The 23019-nt window shown below is 42.3% G+C and overlaps 1 protein-coding gene across 4 annotated transcripts in view; it reads right to left on the minus strand.

The window, feature by feature from the left end:
- LIMD1 (LIM domains containing 1) overlaps positions 1-23019 on the minus strand; it is a 141212-nt gene that overhangs the window by 25138 nt on the left and 93055 nt on the right. For all 4 annotated transcript variants that reach the window (XM_033930181.1, XM_033930183.1, XM_033930184.1 and 1 more), the window contains exons 5-6: positions 5216-5283; positions 664-726 (exon numbers count right to left, since the gene is read on the minus strand). In XM_033930181.1, the coding sequence (XP_033786072.1) occupies positions 664-726; positions 5216-5283 (131 nt within the window). The remainder of the gene's footprint in view (positions 1-663; positions 727-5215; positions 5284-23019) is intronic.

The raw sequence follows: 23019 nt of genomic DNA on the forward strand, positions 1-23019 counted from the left end.
TCTTGTCCCTCTATTTTACTATGGTTTTTATTTATTAAATACCACTTATATCCTAAGTGGTTTTACATTCAGGTATTTTATCATATTTCCCTATATGTCCCAGCTCAAACTCTATCTAGTGTACCTGGGGCAATGGGGGGATTAAGTGACTTGCCCAGAGTCACAAGGAGCAGCGAGGAATTTGAACCCACAACCTCAGGGTGCTGAGGTTGTGGTTCCAACCACTGCGCCACACACTCCCAAGCTGGCTATTTTTCTTCCATTTGCAACTTTGCTTTCCTGACTACTTGACCAGAGATCTTTTGTAGTTTATATAGATGTGTGCTGACTCTTGTACTCTTTGGGCATGTGAACATTGAAATTGCCTTCACTGTAGAACATTGTGTGAATGAGTCTAGCAGGCTTCCCTGATTACTGCACAAGTTCTGCATTCTTTGAATTTGCATCTCATTATCTTAGTGCATCACTGCAGAATATTTTCTTGCTAATCTAATGGTAGAAGATGTATGCTCAGCCATCAGCACACAACTCTACAGCATGGCTTTCTGCATTGACTCCTCTGATCTCCTGCTTCTGAAATATAATAGATATATCCGCAGTACAAAACACTGGGAAAAACATGTCAGTGAACAAGGCTCTTTGTCACTCGAATGCTTCACTTACCATATCCATGATCATATGGCCACAGACGAAACATCTATCTGCCGACTGCTGGAATCCAGAATACTAGAAGCAAAGAAAAGACGATCAGCTTCCAAGAAACAGGTTGCAATGTTTCTTTTCTTTTATCTTGTTAAACATTGCGTTGTGAGATGCCTAAGATAACAACTCATTGATACAACCGAGACATTTTTGAGCAGGATTGTGAGGGTGCAATCATAGTTGATTCTGAGACTTATCTACTATAGCCATGCAGATACCATTCTGAGACTCTATATACACTACCCCTGGGCTCCTGGAGAGGACGGGCTCTAAAACTAAATAAATAAGTAAAAGATGGCTGGCCCCTTACTAAATACTGTGGTGCACAAGCTTGGCCACAAAGCATTACGAGTAATCAGGGAAATACTTGCACGTGTAGAAAGACACTCCCTCCCTCAGGCCTTGTTCAAACCAACCAAAATATATTGCAAGAGCGGTCAGACAGAGGAGAGTGGTCAGAGACGTTTTACAAATCTGTGATCCTCACTACATAGAGATGGGGAGAAATGCAGCACCTCTGACAAGCTGCAATGAGAGCCCACTGACCACTCTTCCATAACATCCACGACTGTGAAACCCCAAAACTCTGACCACAGGCCTTCTATGTTGCAGCATTCTGTAGAAGAAGCCATTTTGCTGATCAAACGAGTCTTAGCCCTTTACAAATGTTAGTCTATAACAAGCACATATCTATATATATATTCTGATAAATATTCAGAGAAGAAGGGGCTCCTGATCTGGCCGCACCCAGATTTTCAGCAGCACTTACCCTAGATAGATAATTATTATATAATCAGATTTATCCTGACCCACTTCAACACAAAAAGCCCTGTTTGTCAGGAATGAAGTGAACCAATTCAAAACAGACCCAGCAATACCCATGGCTTGTAATCTAGCCAAAAAAAATTTGGTGATTAATAGTGTCAAAAGCTGCTGAGACATCCAAGAATATCATGAAATATATCCTTGAATCAATATTAGTATTAATTGATCAATATGAGTATTAATTTTTAATGTTTAATACCAAGTCTGAACAAACAAGTCAAGGCGGTATACAAACTTGACCCCCCCCCCCTTTTATGAAGCCACATTAGGGTTTTTTAATCGCCAGCTGCGGTGGTAAAACTCCAATGCTCATAGAATTCCTATTGCGGCTTCATAATTGGGGGGGGGGGCGTTAGTATAAGTGTAAGCTTGAAATCTCTTGGTGGTCCTCAGAGCTTTCTCGTATTCATAGTGCAGTCCTTTACATGAAAAAGGTTGGATACCACTGCTGTAAAGGGTGCTCTGCGCGGAATGATCTTTACAGATTACTACCTTTGGGCACATTTCCCGCCTCACCTTAGGGTACGAGCATTTATGCCTGCTGTAAATGTTCACACCCAGCTGAGGGCAGCTAGGTTCGCAAATGCAGGTATTCTTTAATCATACTGATTTTTCACACCCCTGAGTCACTTATGCCCCTCCCAAGGCCACACCCCTTTCTGGAGTTGCATACTGTGAAATTGAAGAACACATTATAGAATAGGGCATATAGGGCAGATCTGTGTGTAACTCCTAATTAAGCTTTGTTAATGCCAATAATTGATTGCTAATTAGCTAATCAGTTTACATGTGGAACAAAGGTCTGTGTGGAAAAATTGCACACCCAACTTTAGTCAACCTATATAGAATCCAGCGGTGAATGCCTGGGACTAAAATTCAGCAGGCAGTAGTCAGATTTAAGAAAACGCTACATAAATATACATTCAGTTTGTTGATAGGAAAGCAAGATGTACTCTTCTGCCACAGAGTAACTAAGTTCAGCACTTGAGGTCCACAAACAGTTCAGGTTTCAAGGATATCCTTAATGAATAATGAATATCCATGAGAGAGATTTACATGCTATCTCATGCATATCCATATTAGGGATACCCTGTAAACATAACCTATTTGTGGTCCTCAAGCGCTGTACTTGTGCACCCTTACTCTATGAAGACAATTTGCAAATTTTAGCTCCTCCAGGAATGGACCTTAAGGCCTCAGTTACTCTTTTGTTGCTTGCATAACAATTTCTGCACGGATATTGTTCAGCAACTTAAAGCTGAATGCTAAGAGAGCTGAGGTTTTCCCGCCCACATTAGATAATGGATCTCTATCTACGCTCACTTATAAAGTGTATTTGGAGCTCTGCTTTGAAGCCCACACCTCAGAGAATGCAAAATGAATTCTCCTTAGCCTTTGGATGATTAGCCAGCTCAAAACATTTGTGGCTCCTTTCAGTTTGAATACAACAATAAATTAAAGAAGACTAAATGGTTACCTATTCATTAAATATAAAGTAAAGAACCATTGATAGAAGTCAAAATGACCCTGCAGGTGATTGTCTTTAATTATTAATTAATTAATAATTAGAGAAAATCACCTGCAGGGTCATTTTGACTTTTTTCAGCCTTTCAGTTTGAGAAATATTTTTCTGGTCCTTTTTGTCATTTTTGGATTACAGTACACTTCTCCCTCCGTATTCACTGTGATAGGGGATTAACAGACCTGCGAATACAGAAAAACCGTGAATAACTTTTTCATATGTTATTCGCTGTTTTCTATTAAAAACCATTGTAAATATGGTGAAACCGCGAATAACATAGTGGGAGACCTGGCCTGTTCCTGAAGGAGAGGCAAAACACGGTGAAGAAAGTGCTGGGAATCAACGATTTTATCTGTAAACACGTGGAGGGGCATAATCGAAAGGGATGTCTAAGTCCGTTTACGTCCATCTCGCAAGTTGTCCAAAGTTAAAAAGAGCTTAAGACACATTTTCGAAACATGCGTCTAACTTTTTTTTCATTTCGAAAATCGTCTAATTATACGTCCTTCCGATCTGATTGTCCAAGCCACTAAATCGTCCATCTTTATACCACATTTTCGTCCAACTTTCTGTCCAAGTCCAAAACGCCTAGAACAAGCCCTGTTGGACGTGGGAGGGGTCTGCAAAGTGATGGACTGCACACCCAGACATGCCACCTAAACAGTGGGGTACCTTACAGGGCATTGCTGTGAACTTTACAAAAAGGGTGCCATGGCTTCTCCTTCTTACAGCTCCCTTATAGGTTATGGTTAGCCCCCCAAATCACCTCCAGAATCCCCTAGACCCACTTATCTACCACCCCAATAGCCCTTATGGCTGCAGAAACCACTTATACGCCAGTACAAAAGGGTTTTGGGGGTGTATAGGGGAGTGCACATGTTTCAGTATCAATGCAGTGATTACAGGGGCTTATGGGCATGGGTCCTCCTCTTCATGGGTCCCTAACCCACCCCCAAGACAGTTTAAGACGCCTCTTTATAGAATGCGCCTGCCAAGTTGTGCACATAACTTCTAATTTGTGCTAATTAGCATCAATTATGAGGTGTTACTTATATAGAGAATTTGGGGGATAATGCACTCAATACATATGGAGCGCACAAAATGCATGTAAAATGCCAATGTAAAATGCCAATGTAAAAAAACTCATAACGCTCCACGTGTATAACACACACATATGTGTAAAAATTAGGCTTTTCTAAAGAAGAATGCATGGCGACATACATTTCAGCCATCCATGCCCATCCCCAATGGAATCCAACCCATACCCGCTAATATCCATTTCATCCTCACCCCTACCCAAAGGAGTTGATATTATTACTATTATTTACTTGCTTGCAGGCCTCTGTTTCCTCACATCCCCAAAATCCATACGTCTGGATTTACCCAGATGGTTTACTAAAACCTCCATGCCGTTTCTCCAGCTCCCCTCCCTCCCTCCATGCCATTTCTCCAGCTCTACCTCTATGCTTCTTCACTAGCCCTCTCTCCCTTCATGCTGTTTCTCCAGCCTCCTTCCCTCCATGCTGTTTCTCCAGCCCCTCCTCTCCGTCCGATGCTTCTTCCCCTCACAAACTCTCTAGCTCTCGACTCCTCACCTACCTCCTCCCTGGACCCAGCCATTGTAATTTAATCTTCAGTCAGCCGACAGCAGTAATAAGGTGAGCCTGCTACCTTGTCCTACCCCGGAAGATGCCTCTCTGCAGTGACTTCCTGTTCCCGTGTAGGTGGGACCTGCAGAGAGGCAGTTTCTGGGGCAGGCTGACGGCAGCAGGCTTACCTCATTACTGCTGGCACCTGCCCAAAAATTAAATTACAGCAGCTGAGCATGGGGGAGTCGGGACAGCCAGCTAAACCCGGACAGACTCCCCCATTTTTAAAAACCATCCAGTCCTGTAAAAAGAGGACATGTCTGTGTTTTCCCAGACATCTGGTAATCCTATGTCTAGGGACCTGTTCTGAATCACTGTGCACTGCTCTGAACCACTAGGCCATGCTTCCTCTCACTATATTTGTGGGTCAACAGACTCAAAATAAATGACAATTTAGATAGACATATATACAAACAGCACATACATATACAAGCATATGTTCATTTACATGTTAACATCGCTTGTGTGACTTGCAAAGTTTGCTAAAGACTCTCAATAAGAAGAAATGTGCACTCACCAAAAAGTCTTCTTCACAAAACACTTTGCCACTGACAAAATAAAAGGCTTTTCCTCTTAGCTTTCGACCTAAGAAAAGAGAGGAAAAAACCCCATATTGTTAAAAATAATATGCAGCTGAGGACACAGGAGACCATTTGAGAAAATGTAGAGCATTGTGAGCTAAGCAATATTTTGTTCTCAGGCATCTAAGAACACCCAGGACATAGAAACATAGAACATGACGGCAGAAAAGTGCCACGGCCCATCTAGTCTGCCCACACTAATGGCCCACCCCCTAACTACCTCCATGAAGAGATCCCACATGCCAATCCTATCTTTTCTTAAAATCTGGCACGCTGCTGGCCTCAATTACCTGTTGTGGAAGATTATTCCAGCGATCAACCACCCTTTCGGTGAAGAAATATTTTCTGGTGTCGTCATGAAATTTCCCACCCCTGATTTTCAACGGATGCCCTCTTGTTGCCGTGGGTCCTTTAAGGAAAAAGAGATCTTCTTCCACCTCGATAAGGCCCGTGACATATTTGAACGTCTCGATCATGTCTCCCCTCTCTCTGCGTTCCTCGAGTGAGTACAGCTGCAACTTACCCAGGACAACACTCTGCTCACTGTAAGAGTTCTCAGAAGCTACTTGTACTGCAGGAACAATGCTTACTGTGCTGTGGATGCAAATCCAGGCTCTGGCCTACATCTGGAGGACCCACCAACCTTCTGTCAGAACTGAATCACACTAAATAGCTGCAAAATTTGTAATGCCATTCTGCATCAAGTGACTTGCTAATGTTCTTTCTCAAAAACATCCAGTCCATTATGGACTGGTTTGGTGACTGTACCTGTGAAATGTCTTAGGTCAAGCTCTTAACTTGTCCTCCCTTAGCAGGCAAGAACTTATTTCCATAAATTTTACAGACATCACTTTCTCCAGAATCATATAATGCCTTTGTATTGCTCCATGTTGTGACCATACCTTGAATGCAGTATATAAATCTGGTTACTGCATCTCAAAAAAAGATGTGGTGGGGCATTTTCGATAAGACATCTAAGTCTAGCTTTGGACATTTCCAAAGTCGGAGACGGAGAAACGGCTATTTTCCAAACCGGCAACCCATAAAATGTCTTTTTTTTTTTTAATCGCCTCCTTAGATGTCTTGGCCACCAGGACATCCAACTTTGTTTGCCATTTTCAACCACAAAACCATCCAAGTTCAAAATGTCCAAATCCAGACCATTTGGACATGGGAGGGGCCAACATTGTAATGGACTGGCCCCCCCCTAGACATGCCAATAGAGCAGCGGGGCACCTTAGAGGGCACTGCTGTGAATATTACATAAAGGGTGCCAGAAGTACATCTCACATAACCCCCTTATAATGTATGATGAGCTCTCCAAAACTCCCCCAAAACCTACTATACCCACCTGTCTACCACCCCAATAGCACTTCTGTCTGCAGGTGGCACTTACAGTATATGGCAACACAGTAGGATTTTGGTGGGCTCACACTTTCCACCATAAATGTAGTGATTAGATTGGCTTATGGGCCTGGGTCTTTCTCTATATGGTTCACTAACTCACATCAGGCTATGATGCTCTACTAGATTTCTCATACTAGGTATAGCTGTTCTACAGACAGGTATGTACTGTTTCATTCTGATTTTTGGGGGGTGGGAGGAGGTCAGTGACCACTGGGGGAGTGTGGGAGGGTAATAACATAATCCATCCAGTGGTCATCTGGTCAATCTGCATACCTTTTTTGGCATTTAGACAATTGTAAAACAGATCTAACTCGTAACATTTACATTCCATCCAGGACATCTTGAGATAGGTTTGATTATTACTACAGGACGTCCAAGCCCGCCCAGAACACGCCTCCAACATGCCCCTCCCCCTTTAGTTTTAGACGCACGGTGGCTAGGACGCATCGCAAGACATCCAGAAAGAGGGTTTTGAACATTGGCACTCGGAAGATTTGTCGAGAAAAACATCCAAGTGCAAATTTATACCATTTTTGGAACATCTTTGTGTTTTGAAAACATCCCTAATAGTGGAATTAGAAAAGATATAGAGTAAGGTAACAAAAATGATAAAGGTGGGAGAGTGTGGCACAGTGGTTAAAGCTACTGCCTCAGCACCCTGAGGTTGTGGGTTCAAACCCACACTGCTCCTTGTGACCCTGAGCAAGTCACTTAATCACCCCATTGCCCCAGGTACATTAGATAGACTGTGAGACCACCAGGACAGACAAGGAATTTAGGAAGAAGTAGAACATATATGATTGGAAGCCAGTGATGAGAACCACGTAATTCTTCCCGCTATCAAGGTATATTCTAGCAGTGGAGTGGTGGGGCTGAGGCTTTCTCAACAATTCAAACAAAGATATATCATAAGGTTATTTATTCAGGAATCAAACATTTAAGTAATATTCATTTATGCCATGTAGGTATTTAAATGTCTCTACCATATCTCCCCTCTCCCATCTTTTCTCCAAAGTATACATATTGAGATCTTTAAGTCTGTCCCCATACATCTTATGATAAAGGCCACTTACCACTTTAGTAGCCTTCCTTTGGACTGTCTCCATCCTGTTTATATCTCCCTGAAGATGCAGTCTCTAGAATTGTACATAATATTCTAAATTGGGTCTTATCAGAGTCTTATACAGGGGCATCAATATCTTCTTTTTCCTACTGGCCACACCTCTCCCTATGCACAATAGTATCCTTCTAGCTTTCACCATCACCTTTTCAACCTGTTTGGCCACCTCTAGATCATCACATATTATCACACCCAAGTCCCGCTCCTCTTTAATGTACAAAAATTCTTCACCCCAAACTGTACCATTCCCTCAGGTTTTTGCAGCCCATGGCCATGCATTTCATAGAATTAAATCTTAACTGCCAAATTTCAGATCATTCTTCAAGCTTCAGGGGTATCTACTCTATTGTGGATTTTGGTATCATCCACAAAGAGGCAAATCTTACCTGATAGCCCTTCAGCAATATCGCTTACAAAAATGTTAAAAAGAACAGGCCCAAAGAACCAAACTTTGAGGCATACCACTGGTAATAACATCTCTTTCCTCAGAAACATCTCCATTGACCACTACCCTTTGTCGCCAAACAACGTTCCTACTCTTACTTCATACCAAGCCACAGGAATTGAATGCCCCCGCAGATCAGATCCCTTGAAGAACTCCTCAGCTTTAGAAAAGCAATAAAAACATACCTCTTCACCTAAACCCCTGCCCTTGACCGATGGACTACAAAGAAATATATATTGGTACCAGAATCAGTATGTGTCGCATAAGGTAAACTTGTATTGTACAATCTTGCACTGTAACTATGGTAAATCTAACTTGTAAACTAGCTATCTATGTGTGTCAAGTTAGGATAAAAACTTGTACTGAAAACCTTGCACTGTAAGGATAACTATGGCAAATTGTAACCGAGAAACTGTATATTATGTATATTAATATTAGACCCCCTAGTATGTGTCAAGTTAGGATAAAAACTTATATCGTAAACTTGTACTGAAATTATTTATGTTTAACCTATAACTCGTAATGAGCTCCTTGGGGACAAGAGGATAGAAAACAAATTCAATCAATCTCTTCCAGAGACAGAAAAACGGTAACACTAGAGGGGGAGGGGCTCAGGATAGGTAACCCTAGAGGACATAAGATGACATTGCAGCGGGAGGGGGGTAGACTCAGGAGGAACATCAGGAAATACTTTTTCACAGAGAGGAAGGTAGATGCCTGGAAGGCCCTTCTTGGAGAGGTGATAGAGGCAAAAACAGTGACAGAGTTCAAAATGGCGTAAGATAGACACAAAGGATCCCTGAATAAAAAGAGAAAAGTATTGACACAAGACTCTACAGAACAAGAACTACAACTTCATTCATGATGAGCAGGTGTGCGCAAAATGGCAGCCCCAGAAGCTTCTACAGTCTGGGTCCAGTATGTAGCATGACGCATCCAGATAGGCTGGAGTTAGTTTGGACAGCGACTCCACCAGGGGGGCAGTGTGGCCAATGCCGGGCAAACTTCTATGGCCTGTGTCCTGTATGTGTCAATATGGAACAGGAGTAAGAATGCATATTTTTACAACATTCATTTAGCCAGAGAGTCTTGCCTATCTCAGGGGAGAGGGGAAAACATCTTATAGTGGAATTTGGCAAATAAAATGGAACTTATCAAGTAAAATGAATAATTACTGGATTGGTTTAATATTGCCTCAAAAATGAATGTGACTGTTGGGCAGACTGGATGGACCACACAGATCTTTATGTCATCATTTACTATGTTCCTATGTCACAAAACCAAAAATAGTTGATTAGTTTCTATAAGTAAATGACTATTTCTCTAATGTTCTTGAGTTTTCTTGTTTATAATTGCTTCTTGCAAGATTTTCTCCATAATAGGAATGGAAAGTTCTGTCTGTGCACACTAGAGGGCACTGTGTGGCAGGCTGCAGAAGGCACTGTGCACAACTTCTGTATATCTCAGTGTTTCCATGCACAGTAACCGCAGGGTGTGTGGGGGCAGGTTGAAACTAGAGTCTGGTCAAGAAACAATTTGAGTGTCAGACATCTTTGCCCCAACTGTCTTCACACAGCCAACAAACAGGGGAGAGAACTTGTGAAAAGTGAAAAATTAGAGCTGTACAATCCCAGCTGCTTCACTTTTTCCATCACAACCAGCCCCATTCCTGTCGCACTTCACCATGAGTTTTATGTCTGCAACACTTTAAGTTACAATCTAAATGACCGTCTCGTACCAGCACTGGTGGGCAGAAAATCTATTGAAGTTAGCTGTGTACTAGTGCAGTGTATCTCTCAAAGAAGGAACTAGAGGCTAGATTCACTAAAGTCCACCTTTCCGAGTCATTCTGGCCAATCGATTCAGTAAAGCTTGTCCATGCAAATGATCAAATCATAAACACACTCCCACGTCTCACTGTAACATCGATTGACACGCGTGCGCACTGTCTCCTTGTTGGTTTTGAAGCACATAACGCATGCTCGAGCTCTTTAGGATTTCACTGCGTAGAAATGGGGCGGGGTTTACTCGCGGACGTCATTGGCGGGTTCCGAATCTGCCTACCGCAAACCATTGTTGTGAGTGAGCAGTGGAATTCTTCGAGTTCATCCTTTTTTTACAGATCGATCTCGAAGTTTATTGAGCGCTTCCAAACAGCTTAACATTTCTCTCAGGAAAAGAACTGTTATGGTGCTAGAAGGCACAATAGTTAACAGCAGTTGAATGCGCTGGGATCACGCGCTGTTTTATACAGCCTACGAATCCCAGGAGACTGTGCAGCTCTTTCTGTTGTGAAGCACGAAGCAACCAAAGGCGACCCCGTGACATCAGATGCACACGACAATCTAGCGGAAGGAAGGGAGGGGGAGGGATAGCTGGCCCTCAAAAGTTATTTTTGATTTTTTTTTAAATTTGTCATTGATATATGAAATGTACAATGCGCAAGGAGAGCACGGGGTTAATCTGGGATTTTCTCGCCATGCACATTACAAATCCGAGATTCACTCCCATGCTCACTATGCGCATTCCCAAAAAATCAAAAAAATATTTCTAACGCTTATGTATATGAAAGTTTACATATATTTAAGTTTAGATATATTTTGGATTTTTTGTGGGGTAGATATATATTTTTAATGGGGTTCTTAACATGCATGCAGCAGTTGCTAGGCAGGAATAGTTGGCGAGGATATAAAGCGACTAGTTCTCAGCAGTCAAAACTTTTTGAAACGGAAAGGCCAGTCGGCTTGGACGAAATGGTTTCATGAATCGATGCCTTAAGAAATTTACAAATAAGCTTGCTATGCACAATTATTATGTAATATTTTTTAGGTGATTTTTTCAATAATGTTCTGCTTAAACTCGACAGTGATCTTAACCATCTGAGATAATAAACACCTTTTACTATACAGTTTTTCTGGAACCTCAGGCCACCACTCAGAGCTCAAACTCGTTCATTGCTCTAAGCTTTATGTGGAAGCTCCTCATTGGATCCTTTTATATTTTTTTAAGCCTCTTTTTGCTTTTGTAATTAGTTTTTTCTTAAACAATTTTATAATCAGACTCAAAGCTTAAAACATTAAGCGATACTTAGCTTGATCTTGTGGTCTTTGGCTACGGGGGATTTCATACCAACATGTTTCGCTAAACAGCTTTATCAAGGTTTGACCCCTAAGATACAACAAAAATTTGGCTTTTGTTGTATCTTAGGGGTCAAACCTTGATAAAGCTGTTTAGCGAAACATGTTGGTATGAAATCCCCCGTAGCCAAAGACCACAAGATCAAGCTAAGTATCGCTTAATGTTTTAAGCTTTGAGTCTGATTATAAAATTGTTTAAGAAAAAACTAATTACAAAAGCAAAAAGAGGCTTAAAAAAATATAAAAGGATCCAATGAGGAGCTTCCACATAAAGCTTAGAGCAATGAACGAGTTTGAGCTCTGAGTGGAGGCCTGAGGTTCCAGAAAAACTGTATAGTAAAAGGTGTTTATTATCTCAGATGGTTAAGATCACTGTCGAGTTTAAGCAGAACATTAAGAAATTTACATGCATTTTTACTCATTTGCATGCACAGATCGGATCGGGTGCGGATGGGGTCTGGAGGAAGGTTAGTGAATCGAGCCATAGTAGGAAAGTGAGCACAAACCGAGCGGTACATGATAGGTTTGCTTAGTGAATCTAGCCCAAGGATTACTTCTTATGTGTTTGTATAGTGCCAAGTACACCCTGTAGTGCTACAGAGAAATCTAAAAAGTGATAGTAGTAGTAATAGAGATGGTCTCTGTCACACTTACTGCACACATCCTAGTGATACACCTGCTAGAGGCTGTGCTAAAATTTATGGAAGCCCTTTCACAGAATAAAGGAAATAATAGTAGAAGATGTTAAAATTTCTATGGTGATTGTGAGCAATCCAGACAGGAACTATATAACAAGAAAAGCAGAGAAAGTTCATTCACTGATAAACCACACTTAGCACCACAGGAAAGGCATCCCCCCCCCCAAAAAAAAAAAATCAAACATTTCAGCTGTGGTGCCATATGCTGCCTAGTCCAGAGGCAGTGAACAAGCAAATCTCTCATGCATATCTCTCTCATTATGGATATCCGGAAAACCACTAGACAGGCTAGGGCAGTGGTCTCAAAGTCAAACCCTTTGTAGGGCCACATTTTGGATTTGTAGGTACTTGGAGGGCCTCAGAAAAAAAATAGTTAATGTCTTATTAAATAAATTACAATTTTGCATGAGGTAAAACTCTTTATAGTTTATAAATCTTTCCTTTTGGCTAAGTCTTAATAATAATATTGTAATTTATAGCTAATGAGACATGTGATCAAGAAACTGTTTTATTTTACTTTTGTGATTATTATAAACATACCGAGGGCCTCAAAATAGTACCTGGCGGGCCGCATGTGGCTCCCCAGGCCACGAGTTTGAGACCACTGGGCTAGGGGTACTCCAAGATCAGCTTGAGAAACACAAGCCTGGACTATGGAGGCTTTCACAGAGAGGGAGAAGGGGAAGAAAACAAGAGAAAGAAACAAAGTAGAGCAATCTGGCATTTCCAATATTTACAGGTTAGAGAGGATGGTCCTATAGGATCTCATTAGACCTGAAATAGAATTGAGGGGGCAATCAGAATGTCCATTCACTTCTCACTCACCCTTACCACTAAAATCTATTTTTATTTTATTTAACATGCTGTGAAAGTAAACAGTTTAGTGTGTGTGTGTGTGTGCGCACTTGCAAAGATGCCAGGTTACTCAGTTCCAGGCTGGAGATTTTGGGACAACCCTGGTCTTCTGACCATCCCACCCTGGTGCATTATGGGACTTGCAGCACTGATTTTAATGATTAGGATCAGGCACTACAAATCCCACACTGTTTTGAGATGTAAGTTCAAAACCAGGCCTAGCCAAAAAGTCTTCAATCTGGACCCGGGTAACTGGCCATCTGCAGTGCATATTGTTGGTAAATGCTGTAAATTCAATCCTTACCACATAGCTAAAGATTCTCTATTTCCCCTCCCAAGTGCTCTACGTAGTTCTTAAATCTGCTCTATGGGATTACCAGCAAGCTTGACTTTTAGGATATATTATCATTGGTTGCCAAAAGAAGTGAGGGTTCAGTTTAAGTTGTATGTGGTACTTTTTAAGGTGATGTATGGAAATACTGCAAAGTATCTGGTGGATTTTATTCGACTTTTAGTTGGTCAGAATGATTTTTCCTTACAGAAATCGATTGTTGAGTTTTCTGTCCCTAAAGTTAATTAGATTTTTTAAAATTTCTATCCTCTTTATGCTATCAGGCAGCTTCTATATGGAATTCTCTACCTTTCACAATTAGGCTTTTACAAAACTATTTTTATTTTAAAAAAAAAAGGCTTAAAACATTTCTTTTTAAAAAGTATGTGGGTTGAATTGAGGTCTCGTGCTGTCTTAGATTACATTGTATTATTATATTATGTTTGCTGTTCTGTATTTACAGTTGTGTTTGAATACTATTACTTTATTCCCAGATTGTTTGATCTGGCTTTTATTAAGTGTGATCCGCTTAGAACTGGAGGCAGGTATGTACGTTTTTATTCTGAACTTTGTGGGGGGTGCAACGGGGTCAGTGAACACCTGGGGAGCATGTGGGGGAGGTTTTTACTTTGTCTCTGCAGTGGTTATCTGGTCTCTTTCGATAGCCTGTCTTTTTACATCGTCTAACTCACAACGTATAAGTTTTGCCTAGGCAGCCTCGTCAAACATTCGATTATCCCTGCAGGATGACTAAGTCTAGGCCGGCCCACATTCTGCCCTAACCACTCCTCCAAAAACACTCCTTTCAGCTCTGGGTGCACAGCGTGATTCAGAGGCCTAAAATGTCTCTGGATACGTCCAAAATGCCGTTTCGATTAACAGCACACGGACGACCTGTCTTTTAGATCATCCAAGTGCCGACTTGGGCGGGTTTTTAGACGTATTTAAGTTTCAATTATGAGCCCTATAGACTCCTACAATTCTCCTGCAGCAGATTCAGGAATGATGCATGGCCACATTAAGAACAGTGTGTGGTTGCGCATGCTGTACCTTAGAGGGGACACTGGTAGGGACAGTTGGCCCTTTTGTCAGCTGGGAACAGAGGTAAGCAAGTTCTGAGTTACATACAAATCCGACTTAAGAACAGCTTTAAAAATGCAACTCGTTCTTAACTCGGGGACTGCCTGTATACTGAAAGCCTAACTGATTGGGTCTGACGGAATGACTGGGTTGAAAATCTCCGGCACAGAGGGACTGTCTCTTGAATGTTTTAATGTACAGCGTTGAATACGTCTAGCAGCACTATAGAAATGATAAATAGCAATAGAGGGTTACCTCATTCTGTGGTAAATATTTGTGAGGTCAGTGATCTGAGGTGAAATTTGATATTTCACCTGCGATCACCAATCCTTAAATGAGATTGCCACATCCCATATCCCTGACCCCCAAAGCATCCCCAATCCCACAAATCACCCTTTTCCAGGACCCCCCCCCCAAAAAAACAAAAAACTTCTGGGGGTCTTGTGCTCTCTCCCCCTCCTGCAATCTTCCTCAATCCACCAATCATAAAAACAGTGTCCCTGGTGGTTTAGTAGACCCTGAATCCCCCACTTAGGATACAGGAGTGAAGTCTCTTTGCTCCTGTTTCAGCGCCACCATCTTGCAAAATAGCAGTCCCTTACCCCGCTCATTGCATCTTGGGAGCCATTAAGCAGGGTCAGTCTGCCAAATAAGGGGTCCATATGAAAGGAGAAGATTCACTAAGCAATGAAGGATTTATTTTTTTTTGGGAGGGGGATTGCTGGGAGAAAAAAGAGATGTGGAGTTAGAATTACCATATGTCCGGATTTACCCGGACGTATCCACTTTTTAGAGGACTGTCCGGGTGTCCAGGTGGTTTCCTGGACTGGTGGGAGTTTGTCCAGGTTTTGGCCTCACTCTCTCCAGCTCCCCACCCCAGAGTCTTTCTGCGTGTTAACACCCCCCAAAACAGATCACAATCTAAAGGTTAGGATGTGCTGTGCTTTAATAAACATTTGAAATCAATAGCGCTGCATTGATTTGGGGGTCAAAAATAGGCACACGCCTTTATACATTTCCAGCCCTTGAAAGAGCTTCAGTCCCGGCTCTGCTATCAAGCTTACCAGGATTCCGAGCTCCCCGCCCCCTTCAGCCGCACGAATGCATGTGGCCACTTCCGCTTCGGGAGAAGGGATTGTCCCAGCTTTCGGCATCGGGGCCCAGAGCGCCTACTCATACACCCGCACACACAGGCCCTGCTCCGACAGCCATCTGTTTTCCGGGCGCGCGTGTACATCCCTGTCCTGCCACCAGAGCTGCAGGATGCAGGCTCCTTTGAGAAATCAAATTCTTGAGAAGTTGACTCTGAAGAAAAGAAGATGCCTCCCACTAACCCCAGACCAGAAAGCAGAGAAGAGAATGGGCACAGCAACTGCTGGCAAAATAATTCTCTCCCCCCAAAAAAAGAAAGCGTTCTCTCCCAGAAAAAAAGAGCCCAGAAGTTTATTAAATTTTTACTATACCGACTATCAGCAAATATCTAGCCGGTTTACAAGTTAAAATAAGATAAAAAATAAAATTAATACAATATAGAAAATAATTGAAATGAAAAAAAGAAGGGGGATTGTGAACATTTAGACTTTAACTGGACATACTGGAAAATGATGGTAGGGAAAAGGAGTGGAAGGGGAAAAAATACATAGTTCAATTTAAAAAAAAAAAAAAAATGGAAAGGGAGGGATGAAACATAAGGAATGGGATCGCTTCCTAAAAGCGGTTGAGGTATTGAAGAATGAATTATATTTGGGAGCAGGAAAACGCGTCTTGGAATAAGAAAGTTTTTTAATTTAACCTTAAATTTATCAATTGATGTCTCGTGACGAATGTGGGATTGCAATGAGTTCCATAGGGTAGGAGCGACTACAGAAAAGTTAGTCTTTCTTGTATAGAAGAAATCTTTGATTGTGGGAACAGATAGAAGGTTTTGATCGGCTGATCTAAGGGTCCGTGATGAGCAGTAAGGGATGAGAAGTTTATCTAGAAAAGAAGGTTGGCGGAAGAATCTAATTTTGAAGACTTGCATAATTGTTTTATATGTGATACGATGGGTTATAGGTAGCCAATGAGCTTCTTTCAGGAGAGGTGTAACGTGGTCATATTTTCCTAATTTGTAAATAAGTTTTATGGCTGTATTTTGTATGAGTTGAAGTCGTCGTAGTTCTTTTTGAGGGAGTCCATTGTAAAGAGAGTTACAGTAATCAAGGTGAGAGATGACAAGTGAATGAATTAGAGTTGTGATGGCTGTAGTATCGAGGATAGATGATAGAGAACGTATAAGCCTTAGTTTGTAAAAACAAGTTTTTACAACTGTACTAATCTGGTCATGAAAGGTAAGATCCTTGTCTAGGGTAACCCCTAGTAGTTTTATTTTGGTTTCCATTTTTGCAGGATGAGTTTTGATGAGAATCTGTTCATGAATAGTTTCGTTCTTTATGGTAGGAAAAAGTAGGCTGCTTGACTTATTGATGTTTAGAGAGAGAGTTTGTTTTCATAGAGCCATTCACTTATTTCGTCTAATTTTTTTTTGTTGTTGTTGATTGTTTGAATATCTGTGGGATTAGAGGTATCTACTGGATGAAGTAATTGAATATCGTCTGCATAGGCATAGGCTGTAAATCCTATTGACTGGGCAAGAGTAAGGAGATGGGACAAAAAAATATTGAACAGCAGAGGAGATAAGATGGAGCCCTGTGGGACACCATAGGTTTGAGATATGGGAAGAAGAACTTCAGGCAGCAAGACATACAGATAAGCTGCTCTCTTTCCTGCTCCTCACCAGCTCTAGGCCTCTTGCTGCATAAGCTCTCCAAACCCAGAATAGCAGGGCTTTTTATGGTTCATAGACAAAACCGCGGAAGACAAAGGCGCGCGCCAACAACTGAGCGCAAGACGAAGGTGCGCGCCGAAGAAAATGACAGTTTTTAGGGGCTCCGATGGGGGGGTTTGTTGGGGAGCCCCCACACTTTACTTAATACAGATCGCGGCGGCGTTGTGGGTGGTTTGGGGGGACAGTTGTAACCCCCCTCATTATACTGTAAACTTAACTTTTTCCCTGTTTTTAGGGAAAAAGTGAAGTTTTCAGTAAAATGTGGGGGGTTACAGCCCCCCAAACCCCCCACAACGCCCCCACAACGCGGCACGATCTGTATAAAGTAAAGTGGGGGGTTCCCCCACACACACAACCCCCGTCGGAGCCCCTAAAAACAGTTATTTTCTTCAACGCCCTTTTTATAGTTCTCTCTACATGTCTTACAGTGATGGATCTCTTAGCCAGGGCCAGCCTTAAGCAGGGGCAGCCCCAAAAAGGGGTAACACACTGGATGAAAGTGTGGGGAGAGAGAGGGAGCACACTGGAAGGGAGAGAAAGAAAGGGGGATACTGGATGGTAGCAGGAAAAGAGACAGAAGGACCTACTGGATGGAAAGGGGTGGGCAGTGGCAGGGTCAGGTGTGGGGCCGGGTTGGGGCCATGTGTCCTCTTTTTTGTCCTCACAAATGTGGAGTACAAAGGGATTTTTTCCCCTCAAATATCTTCCTTTCTGTCAGTGAATTAGCCAAAACCCACTCACGCACTGACAGGAAGGGAGACATTGTACTTTTCCGTGCATCAAACGACTGGTATGTACTGTTTTATCTGACAATGCACATGTTTTTTAACTCTATGGTAATCTGCATATTTTCTTACTGCACTGGGGAACTAAAATTTTGCACTAGGCTTGCTATGCCCTATGTAAGGTTACCGCATCAGGCCTGAAGTTAGCAAACTCTTCAGAAAAAAAGTCATATGTCCCAATGAGGCCAGAGTCCAGCGCACAGAGCTGCGAGGGCTATTTGCTTAGCTTCTACTTCTGCCAAAGCCAACTCTATCCACAGCAACCAATTCCTCAGAGTCACTCCTCAAGCAAGAAGCCACATGAATGCCTACCTCCAATAAAAAGCCTTTCACAGTCTGAGTTCAGCTAATTCGTACATATTATCTAAACATTTTCCCATCTGCTGTGCTTATTTCCTTCCTCTCGGACATGCTTCCTCCTCTGGTCACGCCTCACGTTTCCTTCACACTTTCTTTGGTATTAACTTGTCCTATTTCCTTCCATGACCAGATGGTTCAGAGAGGAAAAGCATGAACCGTGGTGTCAGCACATTTAGAATGGAGGGGCAAAGGGATGAAGACGACTCAAATGAACTCTAAGCAAAAGCAGAGGTCCATCAGGCACAGCCAGTGCCTTTGCTATCAGCAAGAAATGCAGTACTGATAACTGAAGTCATTGGGGTACTATGGCTGAAACAGTTTTATTATTTGTATGTTTGCTTTTTTTTCTTTGAATAATTTTTTAATGGAGCAGAAACAGTCAAAGGACTAAACAGAGACATGTTGAAGCCATGGAAATAACAAGACAACATCCCTGGGCGGTCAGACTACCATCCCCGTCCTGCATCCAGTGGACCAACTCATTACCCAGGAGGCTTTTTTCTTTTAAGCTGGTAGTTTGATGAGGTGCTACAGACTGCAATAAAAGTGTCCTCCTCTCTCTACACACACACAAGCAGATTCTAAAAAGGGCGCAGATCCCAGATCGGCACTCAAAATAATTAATTAATGGGCTCCAATGATTTGATGTCAACAAACACTTAATTGGTACTAATTATGATTTGGGCGGCGTGCTATTCTGTAACAATGGGTATCTAAATTGGGTCATGCACAACTCAGAAGGGTAGGGTTACCATATGTCCAGGTTTCCTCTTTTTGAGGACTCTGTTAGGAGTCCGGGTGGCTTTTTTTTTTTTTTTTTACTACTTTAGTCTGGAGAAACTGAACATCTAGTAACTCTACAGCAGTGGTCTTCATTGCAAGGCCATCAAGCCAATGGTGGTTCACAGAGACCTTCTTGGTGGCTCACGCACCTATCCTGAGCCCCTCCCCCACACCCACCCCCAGCGAGATCTGGGCGCTTGCTCATTATTCTCGTTCCCAGTGGTGCTGCTTTTACTCTTCAGGTTGCCAGCAGCATGAGTGAAGTAAACACGCTGCATTTGGTGACCCGGAACCTTTTCCCTGTGCTACTGCTTCCTGTCCCCGCATAGGCGGGAGCAGTAGCAGACAGAAAGCTTCCGGGTCACCAAAAGAAACATGTTTACTTCACTCACTCTGCCAGCGGCCCAAAGATTTACAGCAATGCCGCTGGGACGAATGGTGAGCAAGCACCGGAGGCCGCGGGGCATGGGGGGAGGGAGGAATACCATGGGGTTGGTAAGAGATATGCTGGACCGTGGGGATGGGGAGGATAGGGAAGAAAAGATGCCAGACCTCTAGGGAAGAAAGGGAAGGGGCAGATAGAGATGCCAGACCACGGGAGGGGGTGAAGGGAAAGAGAGGGATGTCAGACCAGAGAAAGGAAGGAAGGAAAAGATTCCAGACTAAGACAGGGGGAGGGCAAGGAAAAGACAGAGACAAAGATGAAAATGTTATAATGCCCTTGTATCGTTCTATGGTACGGCCGCACCTCGCATACTGTGTCCAGTTCTGGTCGCCGTATCTCAAAAAACTATAGCGGAATTAGAAAAGGTACAGAGACGAGTGACAAAAATGATAAAAGGGATGGGACGACTTCCTAAGAGGAAAGGCTAAAAAGGCTAGGGCTCTTCAGCATGGAGAAGAGACGGTTAAGGGGTGATATGATAGCGGTCTACAAAAAAAATGAGTAGAGTGGAAAGGGTAAATGTGAATCGCTTGTTCACTCTTTCCAAAAATACTAATGACCTATGTAGACGTTTTGGTCCTTAGTACATCTATCTTTTTTGGCCATTCTCAAATATAAAGATGTCCACATGAAAAACACGCAAAACAAGTTTTTTGGACTTTCAAGCAGCTAGCATTCTTAGCAAACTGTTCACAGACAGCTGAGCATTTCTCAACACAGCAGGATTACTGCAGAGAATGTCATATTAAAGTACCAGGTACAGATGTCACTTTAACTTGCTTCTATTGTATGCTGAACCCTTCAAAACCCACCCAAAACTTACTGTACCCACCTGTATACCACAACAACAGCCCTTTTGCCTGTAGGTATCATCTTAATGTAGGTTCAGTAGGTTTTGGAGGGCTCACACTACAGCAGAAGCAAGTTAAAGTGACATCTGTACCTGGGACTTTTAATGTGAAATTCACTTCAGTACTTCTTAGAAGAGCCTCTCTGCTCTCTGGGCTCAAATATCTGTGTTAACATCTGAAGCTGCTTGGGCTGAGAACTTTTCAGCACCCCTTTGTAATACAGGCTAGAATGTACTGAGGCCAGGATTTTTAAAAACTCACATTAAAAAGCGACGATCTGCTAACGCAGCTGTTTTAATAGCGAATTGAAAAAGTGAGACATACTCAAAAAATTGCGCATACAAATGAGGTCAGCAGACAGCAGCGAAGATTCGCTACATTTGCATGTGGCCATCACTGGTGATAGTGATGGGCACATGCGCAGAAAAAATGCGTAAAGAAAAAAAACCACACAACAACATCAGGCCTCCGCGCCAATCAGAGCCTTAGGCCCCTTCCCGGTGCATCTGGTGATGGGCTTGAGGCTCTGATTGGACCAGGTTGTATAAGGCCTTAAACAACTTGGGCCAATCAGAACCTCAGGCTCCTCCCCAGGGCATTCCAAGATGCACTGGGGAGGGGAAGGCCCATTTTTGATGACGCAGGACATCTGGGAGGAGGGAGTCTGTGTCCCTTCGTGCATCAATTTGGAGTAAAGGGGAGGGGACATCGGAGGCAGGAGGGGAGGTGTTCTATGGCCCTGCCAGCGGGGGAGAATGGGCATCTCTCCCGCTGTGGGTGGGGGGGGAGGTACGCAGACGGTATTTCTTGGCAGCGGGAAAGTGTAGGCATCTCTCCCGCTGCTGGAAGGGGTATCACCGCCATTCCGGAAGGGGGTGTTCACTGCTGCTGCTGCAGGGGAGGGGTGTTGTAATGCAGTGGGAGAGAATGGGCACCTTTTTAGCATTTAGATGCTTTTAAAAATGGTCTAGTTTCAAACATCTAGAAAAATCCCAGGACCTTTTATTAAAGATTTGATTATGCCTGATGGAGCATCCAAGTCCTAAGCTCATCCAAAACACGCCTCTAACATGCCCCCTTAACATTTGGACGCAATGGAGACAAAATGACCAGGAAGACATCTAGAAAGTCTGTTTTGAGAATGCCCAAGGACTGTTTTATGCAGTCTTTTGGACGTCTATCTTTTGAGAAAGTGAGCCCCTCGGGGATTTGACCACTATGGTTTGGACACTGACAAGATTGGAGTATTGCTGGTAATGGATTCTATAAGCATCACTGGATCCAAGATAAGTACCTTCTAATTTATTTTTTTTAAATACATAATAATCAATTGCAGTGTAGAGGTTTAGGGAAAGTGAAGTGATGTTATAATGAATCCCATGCTATCTTCCATTACCAGTGTATACGGTTGATAATAGGGTTTACACTGAGCACCATTTTTTCAAAATATTTTACTATATTACAGAAAATGCAACACCATTTAAAAAAATGTATTGGATTTTTTGGTGAACTTTTGAAGGTAACCCTTCTTTTTCAATTTTTTTGGCAATTCAATAGATCTTCTATATTTTTATAATTACCGTTTGGTCTATTGAAGATCATTTTGATAGGTTGAGCTGCAGTTATTTATTAAAGTGCATCATAGAAGCCATTAAAAATTGACTGAGGCTGCTTAACTCAACACAAACAGCCCCTCTCCAGATACAATGGAATAGAACTGTCACCTATAGGAGTGTATTTGGGGGACTGCTGGGATTTCAAGTTTAATCAAATTTGATAAATCGCTTATTACATACTAAGCGAGTGACATTAAAATATATGTTGTACAGCTTTAAAAGGGGATAAAAACAAACTGACAAAACAGACAGACTCAGATACATAAGGGAAGGGAAAAGATAAGGTAAAAGTTACAAAATTACTGTTATTCAGATGAGAAGAAAGAAAAGCCAGGTAGGGGAAAAACATAAGGATTGGGATAAAATTGTTAAAAAGGATTGTTTAAAGATTAAAAGAAGCTTTAAAAAGAAAAGTTTTTAAATTGGTTTTAAATATATTGAGGTCTTTAACTTCTCTTATGTATAAAGGCAGGGCATTCCAGGTAAGAGGGGCCATTACTGAAAATATGTCATGACGTCTGGTTCCAATAATTTTCACGGAAGGAACCATAAGCAACCCTTGAGTTGTAGAACGCAGAGAACGTGTCATGTTATGTGGAATTAGTAACCGGTCTATAAATTGAGGTTCATTGGTGGATAGTGTTTTAAATACTAGAAGTAATATTTTATATGTTATTTGTTGATTAATGGGAAGCCAGTGTGAGTCTATTAAAGTGTCTGTTCCTGGGAAGGTCACTGGCATGTTCATTACTGGGTCTTACAGGCCTCTGGGTTTCTCTTTAGTCAAACCAGCGGGTATTTTTAATGTCACACTGAAGGAGTTAGGCGAAGATGACCGTGTAAATCTTCCGCAGCAGTAACAGCCTCTGCTTCTTTCTTTCTTTCTTTCTCATTCTTTCTTTTTTCCTTACTTGGTAACGTTCCTTTCTGCCTTAAGCACTGCACACCAGAGCAATGGAAGGAATTTCTGGGATGAACTCCGTGGGGGGATGAGGGAGAG

This window comes from Geotrypetes seraphini, chromosome 2 (assembly GCF_902459505.1).
Source record: "Geotrypetes seraphini chromosome 2, aGeoSer1.1, whole genome shotgun sequence".
Lineage (NCBI taxonomy): Eukaryota > Metazoa > Chordata > Amphibia > Gymnophiona > Dermophiidae > Geotrypetes > Geotrypetes seraphini.